The sequence below is a fragment of the Falco biarmicus genome, chromosome 2 (genome assembly GCF_023638135.1).
Source record: "Falco biarmicus isolate bFalBia1 chromosome 2, bFalBia1.pri, whole genome shotgun sequence".
NCBI classification, from domain to species: Eukaryota; Metazoa; Chordata; class Aves; order Falconiformes; family Falconidae; genus Falco; species Falco biarmicus.
Window position 1 is genome coordinate 10,330,454 of NC_079289.1, and position 23,907 is coordinate 10,354,360.

Genomic DNA, 23,907 nt, shown 5'->3' on the forward strand with positions numbered 1-23,907 from the left:
TGTCTGCTATGTGAGATGCTCAGTAGCAGCTAAGAGTGCGATGAGGTTTCATTTGAAGCGGCTTCTTCCACCTCCTCACAAATATGACTTGCATTCCAGGCATGCTCTATGTCAGATCTCACCACGTCGGGCTCATTTTTCTCTGGCTCCAGTTATTCTGAGGAGCATTTGTAAGACATGATACTACAACTTAGGCTTTGTGATTTAGTAATGTGTATAGTGGGTCATTTAGGCCACATCCCAAGACTGAAGAAACACCGAACATGCAAGATAAATACTGCCTTCCTTATGCTGCGCATCTTGGAACTGGTAGTACCAGCAAAGGGGAGAAAGTAAAGGAGATATAGAAACAAAAAGAGAGGGACAAGAAAGGAGCAGCAAAACAATGCTAAAAAGAACCCTGTCTTCCAGCCCAGGCACTGAAGAAAATGGAAGTGGGTGTAGGAGTAAGCAGCTTTATTCCTGCTCCCTTCTTCTGGAAAATTTACTTCTAGCTGCTCTCTCCTCACATTCTTTAAAAAGCATCTGGATGGCTGCAGCCTGTTCTCCCTTCCAAAAGGGAAGAAAGTAGCATCTGTAAAATCTGTTATCAAGCCAAAACTTCTGTTTTGCCTGGGTGAATAGTATTTATTTAGCCTTTATACGCTGTTTTTCTCATCTTCCCAGGAAGAAAGTAGATGAGATAGCTCAGGAATACTTCTGCAACATACCAGCAAGCAATTTCAAATGTCTATGTATAAAACGTATTATCCAAGATGGGTAACAAAAATTGTTGTGTAGTAATGTCACTCCTTAACACTGGCCTCCACAGCATAGCAAGCGGATTCATAGAATAGAATTTGGGTTCGAAGGGACCTTTAGAGGTCATCTAGTCCAACCCTCCTGCAATGAGCAGGGACATCTTCAACTAGATCAGGCTGCTCAGAGCCCCGTCCAGCCTGACCTTGAACATATCCAGGGATGGGGCATCTACCACCTCTCTGGGCAACCTGTGACAGTGTTTCACCACCCTCATTGTAAAAAATTTCTTCAGTATATCTAGCCTGAACCTACCCTCCTTTAGTTTGAAACCATTACCTTGTCCTGTCAGAACAGGCCTTAATAAAAAGTCTCTCCATCTTTCTTATAAGCCCCTTTAAGTACTGAAAGGCCACAATAAGGTCTCCTTGGAGCCTTCTCTTCTCCATGCTGAGAACTCCCAACTCACTCAGCCTGTCCTCATAGCAGAGGTGTTCCATCTCGCTGATCATCTTCGTGGCCCTCCTCTGGACCCACTCCAGCAGTCCATGGGAGAAGCAGTAAGTAATCCCTTACTTGGCTGAGAGACAAGAATTAATCTTTCAAGAATTTTGGGCTGGAAAGAACCCAGAATTTCCAATTTATGAAACTATGACATTTCAGAATGTGGCTTTATTCAATACTGGAGCAGGAATACAACAGTCTGAGAAACCAACTTCCTTGAGAACAGGTGATGGCACAGTTGTTTGGTAACATGCTCAAGCAATACCTGTGTGAAGTCCATTACTTTTCTATGCCTGATGAAGAGCATGGATTTAAATAGGACTGGCTAAGTTTGCAGGACTGGATTATGAAGATACTCACTAGGAAAATTTCACTCATTTACAAGCCCTGAAGGAGTTTAAGGGAGAAGAGATCAGCTCGGATTTGCCAAGAGCTGCAGCACCTCAACCTAGTCAGAATGAGGATGTTTTTACAGGGGACTTCACTTTAGGGGAATGTTGCGACTCCAGGGCTCTTCCAAGTAACAAACTGCCCTGCCATTTGTATCAAACTCCCACTCTTGCTCTGGTAGGTCTGAGCCATCAGGCAGCCAAGGAAACACAAAGAAACTGCTAAAACATTTCCACCAGTGCATGGATCTGTCCAGGGCACCCAAGATCTCTGTTCTTTTCCACCCGCTCAATATTACCAGCTCCGAAATTTAGAAGGCTGATAGTCATTGTCATCAGGATCTAAAAGCTAAAAATGAAGGTCTGATAGCAAGACAGAGAGATCTGCCAGCTCCTTGTAATCCCCGCTTAGCCACTTTATCACACAGACTCTCTCTCCCAGGCGCACCCTGCAAGCTGCCTTTGCCCCCTGCACCGCAGTTTCCCCTGCCCACAGCAGGGTGACATCTCCAGCGCTTTTGTTTGGGCCACAACATGCCAGTGAAGCGATCCCTCAGTCAGCGCACTGCCAGGACCCCCTTATGGACTTACCAGATCCCACAGCAACTCGCTTTTCCTGCCTCATGGCGCATCCCTTCCCTCTTGCCACTCCTACAGCTCTTCAGCTTTTTGAACCGGTCCAAGTGGAGGCACAAGTTACAGCAGAACTTGCTTCTGGGGGCTTTCCTCTTCCTTGGGCCTCCAGGGTAGAGACGGATATAGAAGACCGCACAGCAAAGCGGCAATATTAGTTGGAGAGGAGGCGAGAGGGAAACTCGTGGCTGGCGTGGTTTTGTCCTGGAGAGGCTGTCACTGCCCAGTGCCGGGCACAGTCGGCTCCAGCCAGCTCCGTGACAGACCCACCGCGGGCACAGCTGAGCTCATCAGCCAGGAGGTGCTGCCTCTGAAAACGTATTTAAGAAAGGGCAAATATGCTGAAAGAGGAGTGAGTTAAAAAGAAAAAAGAGAAAGCAAGAAGCAGCAGTGTGAGCACCTAGGTGAGAGGAGGAGGAGATGCTCCAGGTGCCGGAGCAGGTGTTGCCCTGCAGGCTGGGGACAAGGTGGAGCAGATGCCCACGCTACAGCCTGTGGAGGACCCCACACCAGGGCAGCTGGGTAATTTCTGGATGAATTGCAGCCTGTGGAGAGCCCACCCAGGAGCAGGGGAGCTGTGTGAGGAGGAGGAAGGAGCAGCAGAGGGGCAGTTAGGTACTGGCCTTGACCCCCACGCCCCTTGCCACGTGGGCTGGGGGTGTTGGAGGAGTCAGGAGTGAAAGAGTGAAATTCAGTCTGGGAAAAAAGGGAGGGGAGGCTTTTCTTTTAGTTTTTGCCTTTGTTTCCTACTACCCACTATTTAAACTGGCAATACATTAAGTTAAGTTTCCCCAAGCCAAGACTGCTCTGCCCATGTCAGTAACTGGCCAGCAACCCGCCTGTCTTATCTCAACCCATGAGCACTTTCAGCCTCTGTTCTCCCCCACCCCCCACCCCCAAGGCATGTTGAGGAGGGGGAGTGAGCGAGCAGCTGGGGAGACTGTGGTCCTTAGCCACAGTTAACCCACCACAACTGTGACTGTAGCTCGTTGTTTCTGCACCTTGTTCATGACTGTTGTAGAAATCTACAGCAGCACAACATTTTTATCTGCATCGTTTTCTGAAGACTGCATATGCAGAGAGATCCTGGTGAATTCTGAGCAGCCACTTCTTTTAACGGCATTAAGCATTTTGCACTGGCCAACAGCATACATTAAGGTCAGCTCTAGTTCAGCATCAAGCAAAATGTTAATCTAAACTATAATAGAAAAATGGATAGAATAAGTTAACAAGACTTCAGTGTGTGCAACGTAGGGTTTCTTATACTGCTCCTACTCTGCTAGGAAGGGACTCATTTCACTGAACGTCACCCTCCTGTACCTAACACCCAAATTATACCCAAGACTCACTTTATAAAAAGCAGATAAAAAGAAAAAAACACTTCTGAGATATAACTTGTCTCATTCTAAATCACTGTCTGAAGCAGGTCAAACGATTTGTACCTAAAAAGCACACATTTCTCACCCCTGACTTCCGGAGTAGGAAGCCTGCTGCAGAAGGTGGGGAACTGGCATTGCAGGTACCTAAAAGGGATGAGGCAACCCACCTTTCATGCCTGCTCAGTCCGTTCTGTGCTGGTTTACCAATATGTTTAGCAGACACCTAATGCAATGCATTCAGGGCTTCTAGAACAACTCATAAAATGTAGTAGTCCAGGTCATAAAGGATGCAGTCCAAAGGCACAAAACCCTGTCTCTAGCTTATCATTTGAATGATGCTCAATGCCCTGTGAAGAATCCCTGCACATCTGCTAAGGTATTTAGTACAGGCCGGGTAGTAAAATATGCATCTATACAGTAAAATATTCAAAAATTGATCAACAACAGGGGAAAATACATTCACAAGCCATACTAGGACTGTGAAACTTCAACATTGTGCCACAAAAATACAAGACATCTGTGATATACGAAGGCACAGACCCCAAGCGAGGTCCTTTATTACATACTATATATAATCACTTACCCACCCAAGTGCTGCCCCGGAACGTGCCTACATGCAGCAAAGCACCTTTGCAGCCACTTCACGCTCCTCTGAGCTGTTTGCTCCCTCCATGCTCACCTGAGGAGGTCTCTTCTCCCCAGACCAGGATTTAAGCTGTGGGAGGCTTTGGGCAGCCCCTCACTGCAGGCAGGTGTGCACAGAACTGATTTGCAGGTGAGCTCCCAGAGCCAGATTCAGTGCCAGTTGCTTCCTCACTACGTTTTAAGGCATAATCACTGCAGCCTGGCACCCAGACAGCGAACAAAGCCTTTTCTTTATCCCCACATCCAGGGCTCGGGAGCAAGCAGCAAAAGCCTGCACGGATTTCAGGAAGAGCCCTTACAGACCTCCGCTTCACAGACCGTGCTGGAAATGAAACAGCATGATCAGGCATTCCTAGTATGATTTAGTGACTTGATTTCACAGTTCTAAAGAACCAAGCTGGGTCAAAATACGATTTGAGTGGATTTGCATCATAGGTCAGAAAAGAATCGCTCATGAGAGGATCTTAACCTTGAGCTGTCTGGATTTGAATCAGGTTTCCACTCCGAGGAAGGACTTTACTTCAAACCGAAGTCAACGGTCTCTCCTCGGCACTTTGTGTCCTCGGATGACAGACCGGGAAAAGGCAGCTTTCCATACAGCCTAGTCCAGTCTGACCCCGTGAGCCCTAAGCACCTGTCCTGGTGCTACTTCAGCCACTCCAAGTGACATGTGTTGCAACAGGACTAACAGTTGTCATGCCAGAGCCCTTTATAATACTCTTCCTATTGTAAATCAATAGTTTTCCTCAACACTTTCTGATTAACATGAGAATATCCCACTTGACTCTGTAACACAACATGAGTTTTACGCACTTCCTTTGTATCTGTGGACATTTCTGGGACAGGTCTGGCTCCGAAAACCGGAGCGGGAGAGGAAACAGCAGCATAGATGTGAAATTGCCTGTAAGTTTAAGGCTCAGAGCCTCATCTGGGCTGTGTTCTAATTGTGTAGCTTAATGGCATCGTATTATGTAATTAGTGGTCTTATTGGTTCAAATAATAATGAAAACAGTCACCGTAAGGCAGCAGATAAACGCATTCCCTTACATAGGAATTAAAAGCGTGCTATGCCCGATCCCATGACATGGTCTACCCACAGACGTCTGTCACACAAATCGGTTGAAATACTTTGGTAGACCTTAGATTCTGCCGTGATGTTGAGAAGTTACTAAGCTATTAATAGGATGTCAGTATTGTCTTACTGACATTGACTTAGACTTATACATTTCTGACAGTTGGAGGGGTTTTTTACATCTCTGGAACGTAAGATTAGGAACGATCTTTGGTAAAAGTGTGCCCTGGCTTTGATGCAACGCGTGATAACATTTCAATCAAGAAATTCAGAACAGCAGCCATCTGCATGTGAATCTGTAAGGGATTCCATGGACAGTGGAGGTTTTCTGAGGCAGAACAGCTAAGATACCACGAAAAGCTTTCCTTTGGTGGCCTCAGATGAGAATTACCAGAGAGTGAGCACAAGGCACCCTGGCTGTGCACGCGGCAGCACGTGACCTGGCAGTGAGGTCTGTGTGGAGCCCGTGTCACACACGCAGAACGCCCTCGACGTCCTTCCGCATCGTACTGAGCGCGGGACGTGACTCTTGGCTCGCGCCCCGCCTGTTCCCTACTGCTCTGCGACCGACCAGTCGGTACGTTCTGAAACCATCACGCCCCCATGATCCCAGGGCAGCCTCTGACTGGCTCCCCGCTTCCTTTACGTCAGGAAATGCTCATCTAGAACAATATGCAGACGTGTAGAGAGACATTTCTGTGTGTACATATATATATATGTGGGTGTATGAACGTGTATAAATGCATACTTATTCATACGCAGACATACTTTACGTGTATAAATATGAGTGCATTTATATATGTGTGTATACTGCATGTTATATCTCCACATACACACGCACGTATGTATACATCTAATAAGGCAGTAAGGATCATGAGGAAAGCCCCCAAAGCTTTCCCAGCACCCCCCGCCAAACCAGCAGAAGCAGCCCGCGGGTTCGTAGCTCAGAGATGTGTGGCGGGGCCCGTTCCAGCCGCAGGAGGTGGGTGTCGCGGGCCCCCCTCGCCCACGGCTGCGGGGAGCGCCCAGCTGCCTGCGGGACCGCGGTGCGGGGCCGGCTGGGGCTGCGTGTGCCCCCCTGCCCCGGAGCAGGGCTCTGCGGAAAGCTGCAGGACGCGCCGGCTGGGCGGCTGAGGAGGGAGGGGACAGAGCGCCCGGGCCCAGCTGTGTCCCCGTCTGGGCCTGAGGCCGTGACAAATGGGACGGCGCGCGCAAACACGGGGAGCAGCCGCCCGGGGCCAGCGCGGGGGGAGCCACTCGGGTGCGCAACGCCCCGGCCCGGGGCCGCCCCGGCTGCCTGGCGGCCCGACGTCCTGCGAACCCGAGAAACGGCAGCGCGCTGCGCCCGGGGGAAGCGCGTAGCCAGGGGGGTACGCTGAGGCCTCTGGAACCGCGCTGAATATTTACTGTCGTTCCGGTTGTGGTGGCTGGCACCGCCCTGGCTCCGCGGCTGGCAGCTGGCTCACAGCTGGCTGCGCAGAGCGGGGCTGTGACCCCGGCAGCCGGCTCTGCAGCAGCACCGCGCCGGTGCTGTGAGGGCTCCCGGCCGGCAGCCGCCGCACAGCGCGGGGCAGGGCTGAGCCCAGCGCTGCCCCGTGCTGCTGCGCTCTGCCCAGAGCTCCGGGGCACCCGCGGGCTCCCGGCTGGCGCTGGGCGGTTCTGCTCGGCAGCCAGCACCGGCTGCACCAGTGCTCCCAGCGCTGCAGATACCCTCGGGCATCTGGCCGGGTCCCAGGGGGCCTCCTGCATCCCTGCGTCGTGTACGGCAGCTCTGCGGCGTGGGGGAGCCGGGAGTGGAGAAGTAAAGTTAAGCTGGAAAGGTCAGGTGCTGTGTGGGAGATGCTGCTGTAATTTTTGTCATTGTTTCCCACTACCAAAGTCAACTTTAATTTGCAACAGATTAAATTATTTCTCCCTAAGGCGAGTCTGTTTTGCCTATGATGGTAATTGGCAAGTGATGTCCCTGTCTTTGTCTCAACCCATAAGCTTGTTCATCTTCCCACCCCTGTCCTGTTGTGGAGAATGTGTGATTCAAGGCATAGATTTATACTCTTATGTTATACTTGATTTTAAATGGAACATAATATCCTCCACCAGTGGCCAATCCATGGAATGTAAACATGCCACAACTAATAACTAATAGTATTAAGGCTGTATTTTAAGTGGTAGAAGCTCTTTGGTTGCTGCTATATTTCAGCCTCAACGTTGCTGATGCCCTTATCACTTTAAAATATGTAGGCATAGAAATAAATACATTTCATACTTTCTCACTGTTGCTATTCTTACCTTCTTCCTCCACTGATGTTATCATCATGTGAGGTCTAATTTAGATAGTAATCTCAAAAAGCCCTTGTCACTTTACTGTCTATTATGTGTCAGTCCTACACCTGTGGTTCTATATAAATGCTAATAATACATCAATATGCTCATTCTTTATAAGTTCTGTAGGTGGAATTCCATCTGGTTTGTATATGTCAAGTGAGATGTTGGTGTGAAAAGTCCTTGCTGTTCAGAATTTGTGATGGCTTATGAGCAGTTGGGAAATGACAGAAAACAGATCACAGGACTGGACGTGCTTATCATTTGAACAAAGACATCGAGCCGTATGCATGACAGTGGCTGTGACTGGTGCATGATACCCAAGTGGTGTAATTCATCTCTAATCTCTGAAAAGCCTTAGTGAAGTAATTAGGACATTAACCAGTCTTTTCAGCTCTTCCTGAATATTTTCAGCTCAAACTAGTGTATTTAAGAAAGTTTTAATACTTGAAGCATTGCCATGTCTTTCACAAAATGTATCTACTTTGGACTCTTTTGCGAGTGAGTGGTAAGAACTCAGAGCATGGGCAGGCTCCCAGAAAAGCTTTCCTGTCTTTAGTCAGATAACTCATTTCATGATGGGCAGGTACTCCATTCCAGAAGCATCAGTTTTGGCTTCTGTATGGCTGTGCAGGAACTCACCAGCAGGGAGCAACATGCAGGGCCAGGGTAAGTTTGTACAAAATATGAAGATTCTATGTTTCTATGAAACTATCTTGACTATTCCCTAGGCTGAAGTTCTGTCCTTTCCCATGAGATGCTGATGGATTTGGCTGAATTAGTCTAGGAAAACCTGATCCTAAGAACCTTGTAATCCAAAATGTAAAAAGCTAGAAAATATAGAAAATAATTTTGCAACTATTCCCAGCTGCAAATTGGATGCCTGGAAGTGTCCCCATTGGCTAATCTAAATTGTATCCTGAGCTGCTCTAAGTATTCATCACTTGCCAAGGATTAATGTAACCACAGATTACAAAGCGGAGCAATTCAGAGCTTCCTGGGTAAAGAGAAAACAAGTTTTCCCTTCCTCCATTTCATCTCTAGGCCACTTCCACTGAAACAAATACTGATTGTGGTTAAGCCTAAAACAGGAACTTTGAAAACTGGAAAGTTCTGATACTTAATAGAAATTAACCTTTAAGTTAGTATTTATGCATTGCTTGGCACACAGTCTAGATGCATATTTGTTATAGAGATACACATACAGCTACACACAAACTGTCCTGTGGATTGAGATGAAGAAGTGTGTTTTATTGCACTCAGAAAATCATCATCATCTGGAGATTAAGGCTGGTTAGGCAGAACCAGAGCTGAGAGACACAGCAGCCAAGGGCAGCCCTGGGGCTGAGGGCGGGAGGAGGAGGAGGAGAGGGAGGAGGAGGAAAGCAGCTGCTTGCCATCCCTCCTCACATCCCGCAAAGCTGCTGGCCACCGGTGCCCGTATGGCCAGGAGGAAGGCCACCCTCCGCGCATGGCTGGGCTGCCCTGGGCTGCTGGGCTGCTTCTTGCTGGGCTTTCTTGCTGGTGAGTACAGGGACACAGGGGCTCAGCCTGCAGCCTTTGCCCTCTATGGATACTTACGTGCAACCCCTGTTGCGATTAACTCCCCACCAGGGAGCTTTTCCTGCTTTTAGGGATGTTATAAAATATTCATCCTACTGTTTTTCGAAGATGTTCTCTCTAGCAATTTGGGTCTTTAGGGAGTGAGGAATATAATGGCCGTGGGCTTCAGCCCAAGACGAGCCCCGGTGAATTGACAGCATCCCGTAACGGGCAGTCAGCCATTCAAAGAGGAAAGTTTAATAGAAGAGATTGAGACTTACGTGGTTGCAAAATCTCCAGATATTTTTATTTTATTTGTATTTCCTGATTTTTACTGAAGATCTATTTAAATGCATCTATTCAGTTACTATTTTAGAAGTTAAGGGCAGAATGTACAGGAGGAGGAGTTTTGACTGACATCCAAGAGTGGAGTTGCTGAATTTTTCATCATGTACCATGAACTTCACTAGAGTATTAGATTATTTAATGCAGTCACTTGCAGCATTTGATTTTAATTCTAAAATTGCATGTCTGCATCTGTGCTTTTTAAACTTCTGTTGTAGCACACACCTAAGGCTAAAGCATGAAGGAAAAACCCATGAGGGTTATTAAATATAAAAACCATTAGTTTGATTTAGGAGATCCCTGAGCTGCAAATTTCTGGTGCCTATGCTATTCTTACACATTTCCCTGAACTTCATCTTTTGGCCATGCTCCAAAACAGGATTCCAGGCAAGATGGACCTTTGGTCTGATCCAGCATCACTGTTACGTTCAGAGTGTTACTAAAGCTGCATTTAAGTCTAACAGGTCATATATATTGTGCATATGACAGCATATATGCTTGGCTTTATTGTGACAGTTTTCCCAGTTTGGGATTTTCTAGCTCTAATAATGAAAAGAATTGTTGGGGTTTTTTTTTAAGACAAATTTGTATTGTTGATAGACTCCTTTTAGATTTATGGCTACTGAAAAATCTTTAACTTTTTAAAACTGACTGGGGGGTTGGTTAACATTATTCTTTTAATTATTAAAAAGACTAACCCCACCCTTCCCCAAATCTATAACTATTATAATGCTGTCAGGGTGGCTATTGAATCCGAGATCTTCTCTTTGAATATATCTTTCTTTAAATATGTGTATAAATTAAATAAGGGAATTTCATCAAAAGTATCAGCAGTATCCTCACACTGCAAACAGTTATTTGAGAATTTAAACTGTACTTTAAAATAAATGATAGGTGAATCTGCCTTCAAAAGGGGACAGTATTTACAAGAGTTTTAAGGTGTGCTCTTTTAATTATGTCATTTTTTAGGCAATTCAGTCAATGACGTATACTTTACTTTTCTGCTTCTGTGTTTGAGCCAGAAAATACTGACAGAGGGTGCTTTAAGCCCTGTTCATCTCGTGGTTTTAATGAAACTGTCCTGTACTTCAGGCTGCGCATGGGCTCAAATATGTGAGGACCAGGGTTCTTGCTAAGAAGACAGCTTTTCAAATGTGTTTCAGGATGGTTTACAAAACCAGATGGAAAAGACCCCAACACTACAGATGTCTATCAAAATGTGAGACAGAAACTTGTGGCTGAAATGAAAGCAGAAAACATCAAGCAATTTCTTCGGTAAGCCCTGTGCATCTTGGTTTTTAAATAATTTTATCAGTCACAAAAGTCAGGAAGTGATAACATCGTCTTCAAGAACAAGCCTCTGAAAGCAGAGCTGTTAAAGTGCTTTGAAAGTATTTGGTTTTTACAGAATATCTGGGAGAAGGTGATGGAGCACAGCCTGTCTGTTCCCCCAGTCCCTGGTTTTTAAGTTAGCTTTTTGGAGTAGTTGTACTGTTAAGTGTACTTCTCTCAAGCTGCATGACTGCCAGTGCTTATCATTCTTTTTTGTTATGATTTTCCATAGTCTTGATTTAATGCAGTGTGTTTGGTTTTTCCTCACAAGGTCTGAAGCTCTAACATCAGATAACTTTGCTTTCTTTCAGACTGAGACGATTTTGCTACAGTCTAATTAGAAAATGAATATATTAAAAATGTAGCATTAAAAATGCTATAGTTTTCATGGCACTAGGTTGCATGTATACTTAGAACTGGTAATTCCTTTGGTGTGGCCCCATTGGATAACGTGCTGTTAATTGGGTTTGTGAGATCCCATTATACCCTGTCTTCTATTTCAGAAGATGAAGGGCTCCATTCATGCACAGCGTGTGCGTGTGGTTGGTTAGCCTTAAATATACTTTTTTGTGTCCTAGTGCATCCATGTGGTTTTTCCAAACTATTTAAGATGCCAGGGATATAGAAATAGCCTCTTTTTTTTCGGTGTATTTTACTAGTAATGAAAAAAATATTATTGTACATATTTATATCTTTTACAGACGAACAAATGTGTTCACACAAAAAGTAAACAAATATAACCTCTAGTTAGTAACATGGTATTCAGCATGTAAGCCAGCAGCTGCATCAAAAACATCAAAGGATTACTGACAAATTTGATTCCTGTACATTTATTCTAAAGGTTACATTTCTAACATCAATTAGCTTTTTAAGTTATAGGCCTTATCTTATTTGGTCTTTGTTGCTCTCAGTAGCTTGGAGGGTTCCTGAAGATTATGTTTGAGTAAAAATCTAGGCAACACAGAGATTGACAACGGCATGAAATAGCACTGCGATTATGCTAAAGTTTCTTGGCCATAGGGCATTAATGGTATGTGGTTTGTCTGCTTGCTTAGATGATGGACCAAAGGCATCATACAGGTTTTTTTCCTAGATTCAAATACAAAGCAGGAACTGCAGAAAAAATATATTAATATACTATCCAAACAGTTTGTTAAAAGCATAAAAAAATGTGAACTTGAGAATTTTGGTCCATATTCTTACTTTTTCAGACTACCAAATCTGCTTTTGTCAAGTGGGGAAAACAAACTATGAGTCTCAGAAAATGCACTTGGACCTTAACATTGAATCATACCTCTGGAAAGGATGAAACTGTTTGGAAGTGAAAAATTGAAAAAAGGCATCCCGTGTTGTTCTGTATATTTTTCCTGATAACACATGTATTATTTAAACTAGAGTACTTAAGGAATTAAAAGGTATTTAAAATGCTCTAGAGCATTAATGTGCGAGAGGAAGACAGGCAACAAGCTTCAGCAAAGGTTGCTTCCAGCCGGTGCATACCACCACGGTTTGAAGAGAGGGAAAGACAATAGCACAGGGCTGGAGGTTGTGGTTTGCTTAGAGAATCTAGATGCGTGCCAATCCAGGGGCACAGGTGGGGTTGACCTGGGTGTTATGATTGCAAGGCTGCTGTCTATGACAAGTTCTGGTGATTGAAAGAGGACCTTGGTGACTGAAAAAGGCTGATGTTGTGCCCACCTTTAAGTTCTTCCATGGGTTGAAAATAGTCAGAAGGGACAGGGTGGAGTAGTACTAATCATGGTATATGGTACCACTAATTAACGGTAATTAATGGTATCTGATATCCATGGGGCAGATATTCAAAAGTAGCCTGTTGGGAAGTTGAAGCTGGTGCTTAGCACCCAGCTGACTGATCAGCATTCACCATAACTCATTTGTTCTGTGGGCCAAACAAATTGTAGACAGATTTCTGTAGGGTAGCCCAGAGGGTCTGGATATTGTTTCTGACTATTTATCAACATTATATGCTATATCTCATCTGGATGTAAATTTTCTTAATAAGGCTTTTATTATTCAGGCTTCTGATTAAGAAAAAAAAAAAAAGAACATGACTGTGCAGATAATTTGGCATAATTATATTCAAGTTAAGCTTACTAGTACATGTTATGCCAACAATGTACAAGCCCATCATCAGATACCAGAATTATATGGAGAGCTCCTTTCTGAGTGTGTAGCTTTTCTGTATCAATTTCTGCTCCTTGGATACTATTCATATTCTTTTGCTGAATGTCTTTGACACTGATTTTCATTGCTTGTGCATAGATGTGCCTATTCTTGCTGTGCAAACAGAAGGGTTCAGCTGAATCATCTTAAGGCCTCAGGAAAGATCCTCTGCTCTGATACATTTTGTGCTTATCCTGATAAATTGACCCTGATAAAGAATCACATTATACAGCTCGGACTTTAATTATAAGACCTTACTGTCTGTGCATGTGGCATGAAGATAAGCTTTGTACACACCGATCCTAGTTTGCTGTTGTGCCTCCCTGCTTGTGCAGCTTACTAGCAATTTTCCGTTTTATTCTAGCTTGTTTACCAAGTTGCCTCACCTCGCAGGAACTGAACAGAATCTTCTTCTTGCCAAGCAAATTCAAGGCCAGTGGAAGGAATTTGGACTGGATTCAGCAGAACTTGTTCATTATGATGTGCTTCTTTCGTACCCAAATGAAAAACAGCCAAACTACATCTCAATAATTGATGATCAAGGGAATGAGGTGATCTTACTTAATGATTAAACTGTATTTACGTAAGACTTCTTTAAAGAAGCAGTACCTTCCTCTGTTTTCCCATCCAGTCACTGCAGCATGTGCTTTATAGCATGAAAAAAATTCAGTGCAAAGGGAACTCATATTTAGAAAAGGTTTTCCTGGCTGTGCAGCAGAAGAGCAGAGTGGCTGCAATCTCAGTGCTTCATACGGTAGAGAGCGGATGTTTGGAGAGGCTGCAATTAACACCAGTAGGCAGTAAGATGTAAGAATGACCATACTGGCTCAGCTTAAGGATACACCTAGGCCAATATCCAATATTCCATAAACAGCCTTAAGTGGATGCACAGCGGTGTTTAAGAGCAAAGAAATGTTTTTAAGGCATGCAATTCTTCCAGTGTCTAGCTGTTTTCAGCTCAGGGCTTCTCTGAGCATGATGTAATTAGGGTTTAAGAATGTTCATTAAACCTCTTTTCCAAGTATTTAACCTGTTAGTGGCCCTCATTAGATCTCTCTTCCAAGTATCTATCCAAACCCTGCTTGAACATCTGTGCAATTTTTGCTTCCACAGTATGCTGAGGTAAAGAATGCCATGCAGATACTACCCATTGTATGAAGCACCTGATCCTGCTGGCTTCCTATGGTGTCTCCTAAGTTAGTGGCGGAAGTAATAACAAACAGTTGGTTTATAATCACGTCCTTCATTTTGTACACCCGGGGGAATAAAGAAGTAGATGTAAAATCTGACAAGGAGCCTGAGCAAGGAGAGGAGATGGGACTGCTAGAGAAGCGTTATAGCACATATGTAGGGATAAAAAGCCCTGGTAGAAACTAAGGAATATGTATGTGCTCAGGGATGACATGATCTTAGAGGTGAAAGAATGGAGAAATTCTTCCAGAAACCCCCAAGTCTCTCAGCTATAATCTCACAAGGTGACAGAGTGGACATGAACCTTGAGGTAATGTGTTACAACAGACTGTGATAAAAGGCAGCATGTTTAACAGGAGTGTAACTAGTAAAGAGGTCAAGGGAATAGTAATAATGCAGGTGGGAGTAATCACAAAAAATACCTGTGATGGCATGGATGAAATAGGTGTGTTTTGATTGCCACCACCTCTTGGCAATTTCGAGCTACTTCTTTGCTTAGGTTCAGGCAATGACTGATGAACATCTCTGAATACAGAGTGAAGTCTAAATACAGAGCGATCTGTCTTTCTGTATTCATATCTACATTCTGTTATAAAAAATCAGCTATGCATCTCTAGCTGGTTTTTAGTTTGAACTTACATGTGCTAGTTAGAACTGTATTTTTTGCTGACAGTTTATGGAAACTGGCATATCATTTGCAATAGCCAAGCTTAGTGTACAAACTTGTGCCTGGAGGTAGAGTTTTTAACCAAAGACTTCTGTTCTTTATTGATAGATTTTCAATACATCATTGTTTGAACAACCTCCACAAGGGTATGAAAATGTTACTGATATACTACCACCCTATAATGCTTTTTCAGCACAAGGAGTGCCAGAGGTAAGAAAAAAAAAAAATTAGGTAAGGTTATTATTAGCTGAAGTCATATTCTGCAAAACACTTGCTGGGGTAGATTGCTCCAACTTCTCAAAATATTTGTTGTAACAGTTTTAATTAACCATTAGTATAAGAGACCACTTAAGGACAGCTAGGCCACATACCGTGTGAAGGTTAGAAGTCTCCTATTACAAAAAAAAGCTTTCTCAGATTTCTAGAACTCTGAATCATATAATAAATGAAAAGTTTTTATCTTTATGGAAAATTTTGGATACATCTCAGATTACTCCACATTACTTGATCATAAGGAGAGGGCTTGTTTAAGTCTTAAGTACAAATAGTAATATATAAATAAATTCAGGAGACATTTTGGATTAAGTGCGTATCTTCAAAGGCTACAAAAATCCCTCACTTAATGTGGTAATTCATGATGGAGGAACAAGTCAGGGCGATGTTGCATTCATGGCAGTGTTTGTGTATGCAAGGAATACCACTATTTTTTCATGGGCACAGAAGTTTGTCAGTGTAGCAAAGTATGTTGGTTTAATTTCCAACCCGTTTATAAGGCTGATGTTAAATGCAGGATAATACAGAAATGTCAGCAGTGTGAGCTGTGCTTGCTGTAGAATATTAGGGATATCTTTTGCTATTGTTTTTATGGGCACTGAATTTCATTTGTAGAAATGCAAAACAATAACTATATCATACATAGTGAACAAAACTGTGTATTTCTGAAAGCAGATATTTTGTTTGTTGAATGACCAGCTGCCATGAAACTGCTTCTCTTTCCTGTGCAGGCAGATCTCGTGTATGTGAATTATGGCCGTATCGAAGATTTTTTTAAGCTGGAGCGTGACATGGGAATTAACTGCACAGGAAAGATTGTCATTGCCAGATATGGGAAGATCTTCCGAGGAAACAAAGTAAGGATCGTGTTTTATTTTTTCCTCTGTGGATCAGAGACTGCTCCTGGTAGTGCTGGCAGGAGTTAATGGGGGCTGTAAGCTGGAGCACAGGAGCAGAAGGAAGCCTGCAATATATCCGTTGTGACTGCCTTCTAAGAATAACTTCCAAAACAATAAAAACAGATGAATTTATTAATCTCCTGAGCCTGAGATGACTGCAAACTCCTTGGGCAGTTCTTGCAAGAGATTCCTTTAGGGAACTGAGTAGTTTGTAAGGCCAAAGCTTTTAACACTTTGTATCCATAGAACTGCAATATTTGGAAGAAATATTAGTCAAGGAGTCTGATGCAAACGGACTGAGTGACTAACTTTTCTGACATTAGATAACAACTCTGACAGAATTGGTGACAGTGGGGCAGTGAGGGTAGTGATCAGTTTTTGTGCTTCAGTTTTATGTCCTGTGCTTTATTTCAGTCTTGTGCTATGAGTAAAGGTGTGACACCAATAACAAACATACTGTGCTTCACCGTGGTTTGTTCTTCTGCTGAGTCTGTGGTCATTTTCACCCTGCCACATACAAAACTTCTAAAGCTATGTCCTCATGGGAGTAAATTGCAACATTCAGATTTATTACCACATTAAAAAAGACAAAAAGATAAAAACCCCAAAAGGCATTTCTTAAAAGCAAATAATTTCACAGGTTAAAAATGCCATATTAGCAGGAGCCAAAGGGATCATACTTTATTCAGACCCTGCTGACTACTGTGCCCCAGGAGTAGAGGCTTATCCAGATGGCTGGAACCTTCCAGGTGGAGGAGCCCAGCGTGGAAATGTGTTAAACCTGAATGGAGCTGGGGACCCTTTAACACCAGGTTATCCTGCAAAAGGTGAGTGGAAGATCTGTACCCTGGGCCATCAAGTAATTTATAAACTGGTGCTGAAAATTATTGTGGCACTAGAAATTAATTTATTTTCAGTAAAGATGTAAAGCAAAGAGCTGATTAAAGTTATTTTTAGCAGGAGTTAATTTTCCTATTGCAGACTAAGTTCTACCTGTATGTCCTTTCAATCGGTTGCTTTTGAGTTAGGCAGGGAAAGTAAGTGTTTAGGAAAATCTCTTTGTATGATCCCAGCCTTGTAACTTCTAGAAAAGCAGGACATGTAGGTTTACAGACTGTGAAGCAGCAGAAAATGGCAAGAATTTATAGCCATTTTTAAATATCTGTGTTTCCCAAGAGGACCAGTTTAAACTAAATTGTAGTCTACCATCAAAAAGGAGTAACAGCTTTGCTTGGAGGTATGTTTCCTTGTTGACCCTAAATTCCAAGCAGAAAAACAGTTTAAATTTGTCTTTACAGGGAGTAAAATTTCTTTTATTTTATATATATATATATATATATATATAATATATAAAATAGTAAAAATAACAGTAGCCTGGAGTATTTTGAAACTTGGCACTATGTGCTTGTCTTCTCCTTGTAGGCATCCTGAACTCAGTCTGAACTAAGATGCCTACCAGTCCTGTCTGCTGATGGGATGGGGATACAGGGGTGCTTCTGGAAAGCTTACTGGTTTGTGTGATGGTTTTTGGGTGCGTAAGACAACAATCTACTGAAAAAAGCCAGCATAGATTGCGTGTGTCTGGCCCAACAGGTTCAGAGGGACACTAACTGTCTTCAACATAGGTAAATGCATCTGTGGATGTCTTCTGCAGCTTGCCAGCAGGCTGCACAGGGGCCATCTTCACCTCACACACCAGCTCGGTTTTCTCACAGTCAGCTTTGAGGAGCTGTAATAGTATGGATGGACAACAAATCTAGCCTTGCATCAAAAGCGGGGACTTCTCTTACACAGCTGGGCAGATGCACTATTGGGTTAGTTGTTCTGTCATTACATTTTGGTTTCCTAGAAGCAATATCTAAGAAATGATGTAAGAATTAAAAAAAATGATGCATGCTTGTGGCTACTGTGCGGCTGCACTCTTCAAAAGTATTTCCAGTTTGGTGAAAGGTGCTAAGAGCACTACAAACTTGATGTTTTGTTCTGGTTTCTCAGAGTATGCTTTCAGGTATAAAGTTAATGAAGGTGTAGGGATTCCCAAAATCCCAGTTCATCCCATTGGATATCATGACGCAGAAGTATTATTACGGTGAGTATACATCAGTCCTCTTCACCAGAAGTCACTATTCACAAACGTGCAGCAAAACTTTTTGTACTAAGATGCCAAAATCCATGCTGTTACTTGTACTTATTGTTCTTTTATAGCAGCATGTGCTTCAGAAAATGTGGAAAATTCAAAGCAATATGTTTCTAGCATATGTTTTCAAGAAGTTTGTAAACTCATCTTGGTTTAGGTGCAGTAATCATTAAGGGAATTTAAGTTTTAGCCTACTGGTCAACTCCATTTGTCTTGGTTTTCACTTGGCAGTGCAATGGGAGGACCCGCAGCTCCAGACGGCAGCTGGAAGGGAAGTCTCAATGTGTCTTATAACATAGGGCCAGGATTTGCAGACAACTCTTCTACAAGGTCCGTTTTAACACTTGCCTATGTATAAAATATTGGGGGGTGGGGTGGAAATCTCAACAAGAAAAAGACTGTGAAACAATGCATCTAGAGATATTCTGGAGAAATTGACTTCCTTCTGAGTGGGAAACACCTGGTGATAATTATTAGAATTTAAAAATAAATTATCAAAACTATGGGGTTTTTTCAGTGTTCCCACTGTCAATAGCTAGAGAGATTCAGAGGGTGTAGGTCCAGCCCTGACATCTCAACTTTAATTCTTACTTTTGTTTCACTGGTCCTTTTTAAAAAGGCTATATAGAATTAAGTAGGCATTTTTTAATGCTGTTGAATTAACACAAAACTCCCTCCTCACTTCAAGTTTGGTTTTTCTTTTCTGTTTCTGATGACCAAAGGAATAGGAAAACCAGCTTGTACCGGTCCAACAGGGAAGGACTGACAATTCAGTAGTTCTTTCGGATATATGTTTCCCTTAAAAAAAAAAAAAAAAAAAAAAAAAAAAAAGGGAAAGTTCCACTGGAAGCCTCCCAGGGTTTCTATGAACTTAGAGCTTTGAAGTGTAGCAATTATTTGGGAGTTCATTAACTGTGCCCCAAAGCTGGCAGGCCCCATGGTTGAAAGCAATAACAGGATAGAAGAGCCCAAGGCACATACATCTTGCTAATTTTTTTTTGGAGGAACTATCCTTTGACCAGCTGGATTATCAGTAGTATGTTTGCGGTTTACATTTTTTCAGCTCTAACAGAGAAATACAACTTTCCAAGTCTTCAGAACTAAGAGTTGCTCTCCGGCAGACCAAGCTGCATTACGATTGCATTTGGTGATCAGGGACTGTCATAGCGTACTTCCTTTTTTATAACTGATAAGCTACAGTACATAAAGCTAAAGATCACTTTTCTGTCACTTTTTCACATAAAAATACTTTCCGTTTACATGAGATACTATTCTGTGAGGACTGGTAGTGGACCACAACGAACAGTGTGTAAAAATGGTGTATCATTATCACTGCTCCGCCTCCCGCAAAATGAGAGTATGTCTGATATACAATTTTATCATTTTTCTGCTCTGCTTTAACACTAGCTGAAAATGAATAAAGTAGGAATAAATAAATAAGAAAGCATATCTGACATAATTAAGGTGCTGTTTGGAATGTCTTGAAGAGCAACAGTGAGAAAAGAAACAATACGATTCATCCACAAAATACATCCATGGGAAATATTTCTGAATGCACTTTTTAACATCTTCCTACTTGATAGGGTAACAGTTTTTGTAAATGTGGGCTAATCCTACATACACTTCTTTCTCAGAGTAGCTCCATATCAAAATGAACCTTCTGAATCTAGTTAGAAAGTCACTTGCACATGGAAAGTGTGCAAGTATATGCATACTCAAGGCACCAGTGTCAGTTATTTTCTGGGCAAAAATCCAGTAGCTGTCCTGAAGTAGGTTTGGATTTTGACAACTATGCAGATTTGCTGCTGAAAAGATAACTTCAAATGTGAAACGCTTGGGGTTTTGCCAAACACACAAAAAAGCATTGCTTGATGCTTTGTTTCTTCTACGGGTTAAGAGGGGCTGAATACTACATTATTTTTAACTCTTCTAATACATGAATTTCCTTCCTTTTGATAAAATTTCACAAGCAGATTTTAATGGGGGTGGGGGGGTGTGGGGTGGGGTGTGTGTGCAGCAGGGTAGGGATGGAAGATTGACAGATCCTGGTCACTTAGATCTGCTGTCCTAAACAGAGATTTCAGTTTATTCCTGTGTGAATATTTCTAGTGACCTTCTCTCCAACTCTATCTTATGACATGGAATTATTCTAGAAACCAGAGTGTATTCTTTGTAAAAAAAATGTGTAACCAGCATTATAATTTTGGTCAAAATGTAAATCTATTTTTAATTACTGTATATGCTTTTCAGTTTACTCCTGTAATATACAGTTATCCAATTGACTCCCATAAATAACAATTCAATAAATTCTGTAAATGTTTGAAAGTTTATAGATTGCTACGGTCCATAGGGTTTTTTCTAAGGTATCTTTCTGTCAGGAGGTTAACCTGAAATAAAAAATGGGATACTGATACAGCATAACAGGTTAGATCAGTGCTAATACACAAAGCAGAACAGAAACACAAACTTTCTGGCTTACAAGTTGTTAATGTTGACTTTTTATTGCCTTCTCAGTCAGAAATTGTTACTCCATACTGCTTTTCGTTTCAGAAAAGTCAGAATGCATGTTCATACAAACAATAAAATAACACGAATTTACAATGTCATTGGCATCCTCAGAGGAGCCGTAGAACCAGGTGAGCATGAGTGTGATGATTTTAATTCCCTCTTAATTTTGTGTCTGGTGATCTTGTTGTCATGTTGCAAAAACCTCCTAGTTTTTTAGATAGTCAGATAATATGGAATCTGAGAAACCCTTAATAAATGTCCCACCCATCACACTGTTTTTCGTTGGCATTCCCAAGAATATATTTGAGTGAGAATGCTAGAATGATAGATGTCGGACAATTTTTTTTTTAACGCTTGTCATTTTACAGTAGGTTTCCCCTAACATCATTCATACATTTTGCCTTTGCAAAAACTACCACAATGCAAAGTACAGAAAAATAGTGATGATTTGGGACTTCAACATACTATTGTTGATACTTAGTCATATACATGAAAGACTTTTAAGTGGAAATATATATATAAAATATTTCTTGTTTTCATTTATATACTTAAGTAGAGTAATTAAATGATTGCAGATTACCTTAAAAAATAAATTTGTAGCACTGGAATTAAATTTTGTATTTCATTTGACACAAGTAGGGATGCAATCAAAGGATATACAGGTAACCTAAATGCATTTTTAATTAAGGATTGATACTGTGTGTTTGTTTCCAGACAGATATATTATTTTAGGAGGTCATAGAGACTCTTGGGTGTTTGGTGGTATCGATCCAACTACGGGTGTAGCTGTTCTACAAGAGGTTGTACGGAGTTTTGGTAAAATGAAGATGGAAGGTAACTTAATTATTACACACATAAAATGACAGATATGGAAAACATCAGCTTTGAGGAACTGTCACATAAGCAGTTGCATTGACTCAGTTTTCACCTCTACAGAAAGTTGTATTTCTCATTATGAAAGATACAAATTCATTGAAGAGATGCATATGTAGCATTGCATCTTAGCTGACTGAACTTATTTCTTCATGTCTGTCATCAGTATAATAGTACCCTCTTAGTTGTGTGGAATGAAAATATTGCATTAAGAAGAAATGCCTCTGCAATAATGTGTTCCTCTTTTTTTTTTTTTTTTTTTTTTTTTTTTACTGCTATGTCAATTAAGTGCTATTTTTAAAGTGATTTCAATTAGCTGTTGTGATCTTTCACTAGACTTTCTAACTCTAAGTTGAATTTTCAAGTTTAGCTATGTGATTGCAGGTTGGAGACCCAAGCGAACTATTGTATTTGCTAGCTGGGATGCAGAAGAATTTGGATTATTGGGTTCCACAGAATGGGCTGAGGTAAATAAAAAAAAGCAAAACTTGAAAGTCTGTTGCAGGCAGCTGCAGTACCCAGTGGCATCTATTCCTAGACTACAATCAATAGCTTCAAGGTAAAATTGGAGCACAACAGACTCCTTCAGGTCCTGTGAGGCCCTCATTTGTACAAATTACCTATCCAGCTTCTTACAACATAAGCGCACTATATCTTCCAAGATTTAAAAATCTACTTTGTTTCAAAGCTAATAGACCCTCAGTGCTGTCTATTTGGAAATCTATCTGTTCATTTAACAGAATGATAGCATTTTATATAACCTAAATTGGTTTATTTTCTAACTTTCTATTTGGGAAATTCCTTAGTTCCTATAAACTAAAGCCCAGGTCATGTAACTTTGAGCCATACGCACACCAAGCCCTTGGTGTGGAAAGTAATCCTCCTGGGCAAACGAAAGGGTAGGTAATCTGTGAGTCTATAGTTCCAGATCCCCATGAAACTTCCAGTGTTGTAAAGTCTCAGGGGCAGGACGATTAATTCTGCAGAGGGATCCCTGACTATATTCCTGCCTTATGGAAGGATGTTGGGAAATTCAAAAGTGAGGTTCTGAATGTTTTTCTCTTCCTTTCCCTGTTGGGCATATTCAGTTTTTAATCCTGTAAGTGGATTTGTTCAGCCCTGGTAAAAAATAGAGATCTTACAAGAGTTTTCATTGCTTTGTCTGTAAAACCCAAACTAGAAATAGAGCAGGCAGAAAAATGTCAGATGAAACACATTTATGCTGAACTATAGCAATTTATTAGTACTGAATGGTTTAACAAAAATTTGTTGCCTTGTTCTTCTGTTAGAACTTTATTTACAAGGTTATATTTAGATATATGGATAGAGCTTTCAAAATCTATAAAAGAAAACATTTTAATCTTTTTCTTTTAGTTTATTGGCATGTATTTTAGTAAACCACAAAATTACATGGCAAAATGACAGAGGAGGGAAAAAACCAGAAATACGCTCCCAAACACCAAGGAAATCCGCTGGTAACAAAGCTGAGATTTCTGTTCCTTTAGGCTTGCATTAATTCTTTCTCCTGTAAAGTGTTTGGCTTCCAGCTGCAATAGACTCTCTGCATCTTACTGTTGGTTTATGGGACATTGGATCAAGAAAGCATAATTTAAATTATCTTTGAAATCGTTTACTGAAAGATTTTAATGAGTTGGCAGTAAAGTTTCATCCCACCTGAATGCCACTGGTAACAAAAGTATACTATATAAAACTTTATTTGTGATTTTTTTTTCTATGTATCTGTGCACATATTTAGATGCTGTAAAGAAAAAACACACAATTGTTTTAACTGTGAGGAATATGGAACAGTGAAACTTAAAAGATCAATTTCTCTTGGGCAAGTCATGAATAAATTAAGAGTTCTTTTTATGTTTGATTTATTCACATATTGCTACTGCTGTTCTATAGTGTTTATTGTTTAGTAATTTCTTATCTGGTATTATATTGTCCATTATTTCATGAAATGGCAGCTGTAGTAGATTAGGCAGCCCTGAGCACAATTCGTATTTGAACTTGAATGAGTTTCTGTATTATTGGTTTCTTGCTTGATCCTGGTGTTGTGCATTCCTACTCGTTTACACCTCAATTAGATTCAGTTTCTCTAGAGACATTCCTCACAGCTTACATTCGTGTTTTTTGCAGCTGCCAGATCTGTCATGTGCTAAATCTTGAGGAAAATGAACCCATAATATTCACCATCTTCTGTGTAACAAAAAGACTCTGCAACTGTGGCAATATCCTTTTGTTACATGGTCTCCATTACTCATGAATCAAAGA

General features: G+C 41.6%; 1 protein-coding gene across 3 annotated transcripts in view; it reads left to right on the forward strand.

The window, feature by feature from the left end:
* Positions 1-9,056: 9,056 nt before the first annotated feature.
* Positions 9,057-23,907, forward strand: part of LOC130145232 (N-acetylated-alpha-linked acidic dipeptidase 2-like) — a 33,140-nt gene continuing 18,289 nt past the window's right edge. For 2 of the 3 annotated variants that reach the window (XM_056329840.1, XM_056329841.1), the window contains exons 1-11: positions 9,065-9,203; positions 10,730-10,841; positions 13,447-13,633; positions 15,049-15,150; positions 15,945-16,070; positions 16,753-16,939; positions 18,108-18,201; positions 18,481-18,579; positions 20,800-20,885; positions 21,472-21,591; positions 22,015-22,097. In XM_056329840.1, coding sequence (XP_056185815.1) covers positions 9,122-9,203; positions 10,730-10,841; positions 13,447-13,633; positions 15,049-15,150; positions 15,945-16,070; positions 16,753-16,939; positions 18,108-18,201; positions 18,481-18,579; positions 20,800-20,885; positions 21,472-21,591; positions 22,015-22,097 — 1,278 coding nt within the window. In that variant the 5' untranslated portion in view covers positions 9,065-9,121. Of the gene's footprint in view, positions 9,204-10,729; positions 10,842-13,446; positions 13,634-15,048; positions 15,151-15,944; positions 16,071-16,752; positions 16,940-18,107; positions 18,202-18,480; positions 18,580-20,799; positions 20,886-21,471; positions 21,592-22,014; positions 22,098-23,907 lie in introns of all 3 variants that reach the window. The other variant, XM_056329839.1, reaches the window with a different exon arrangement.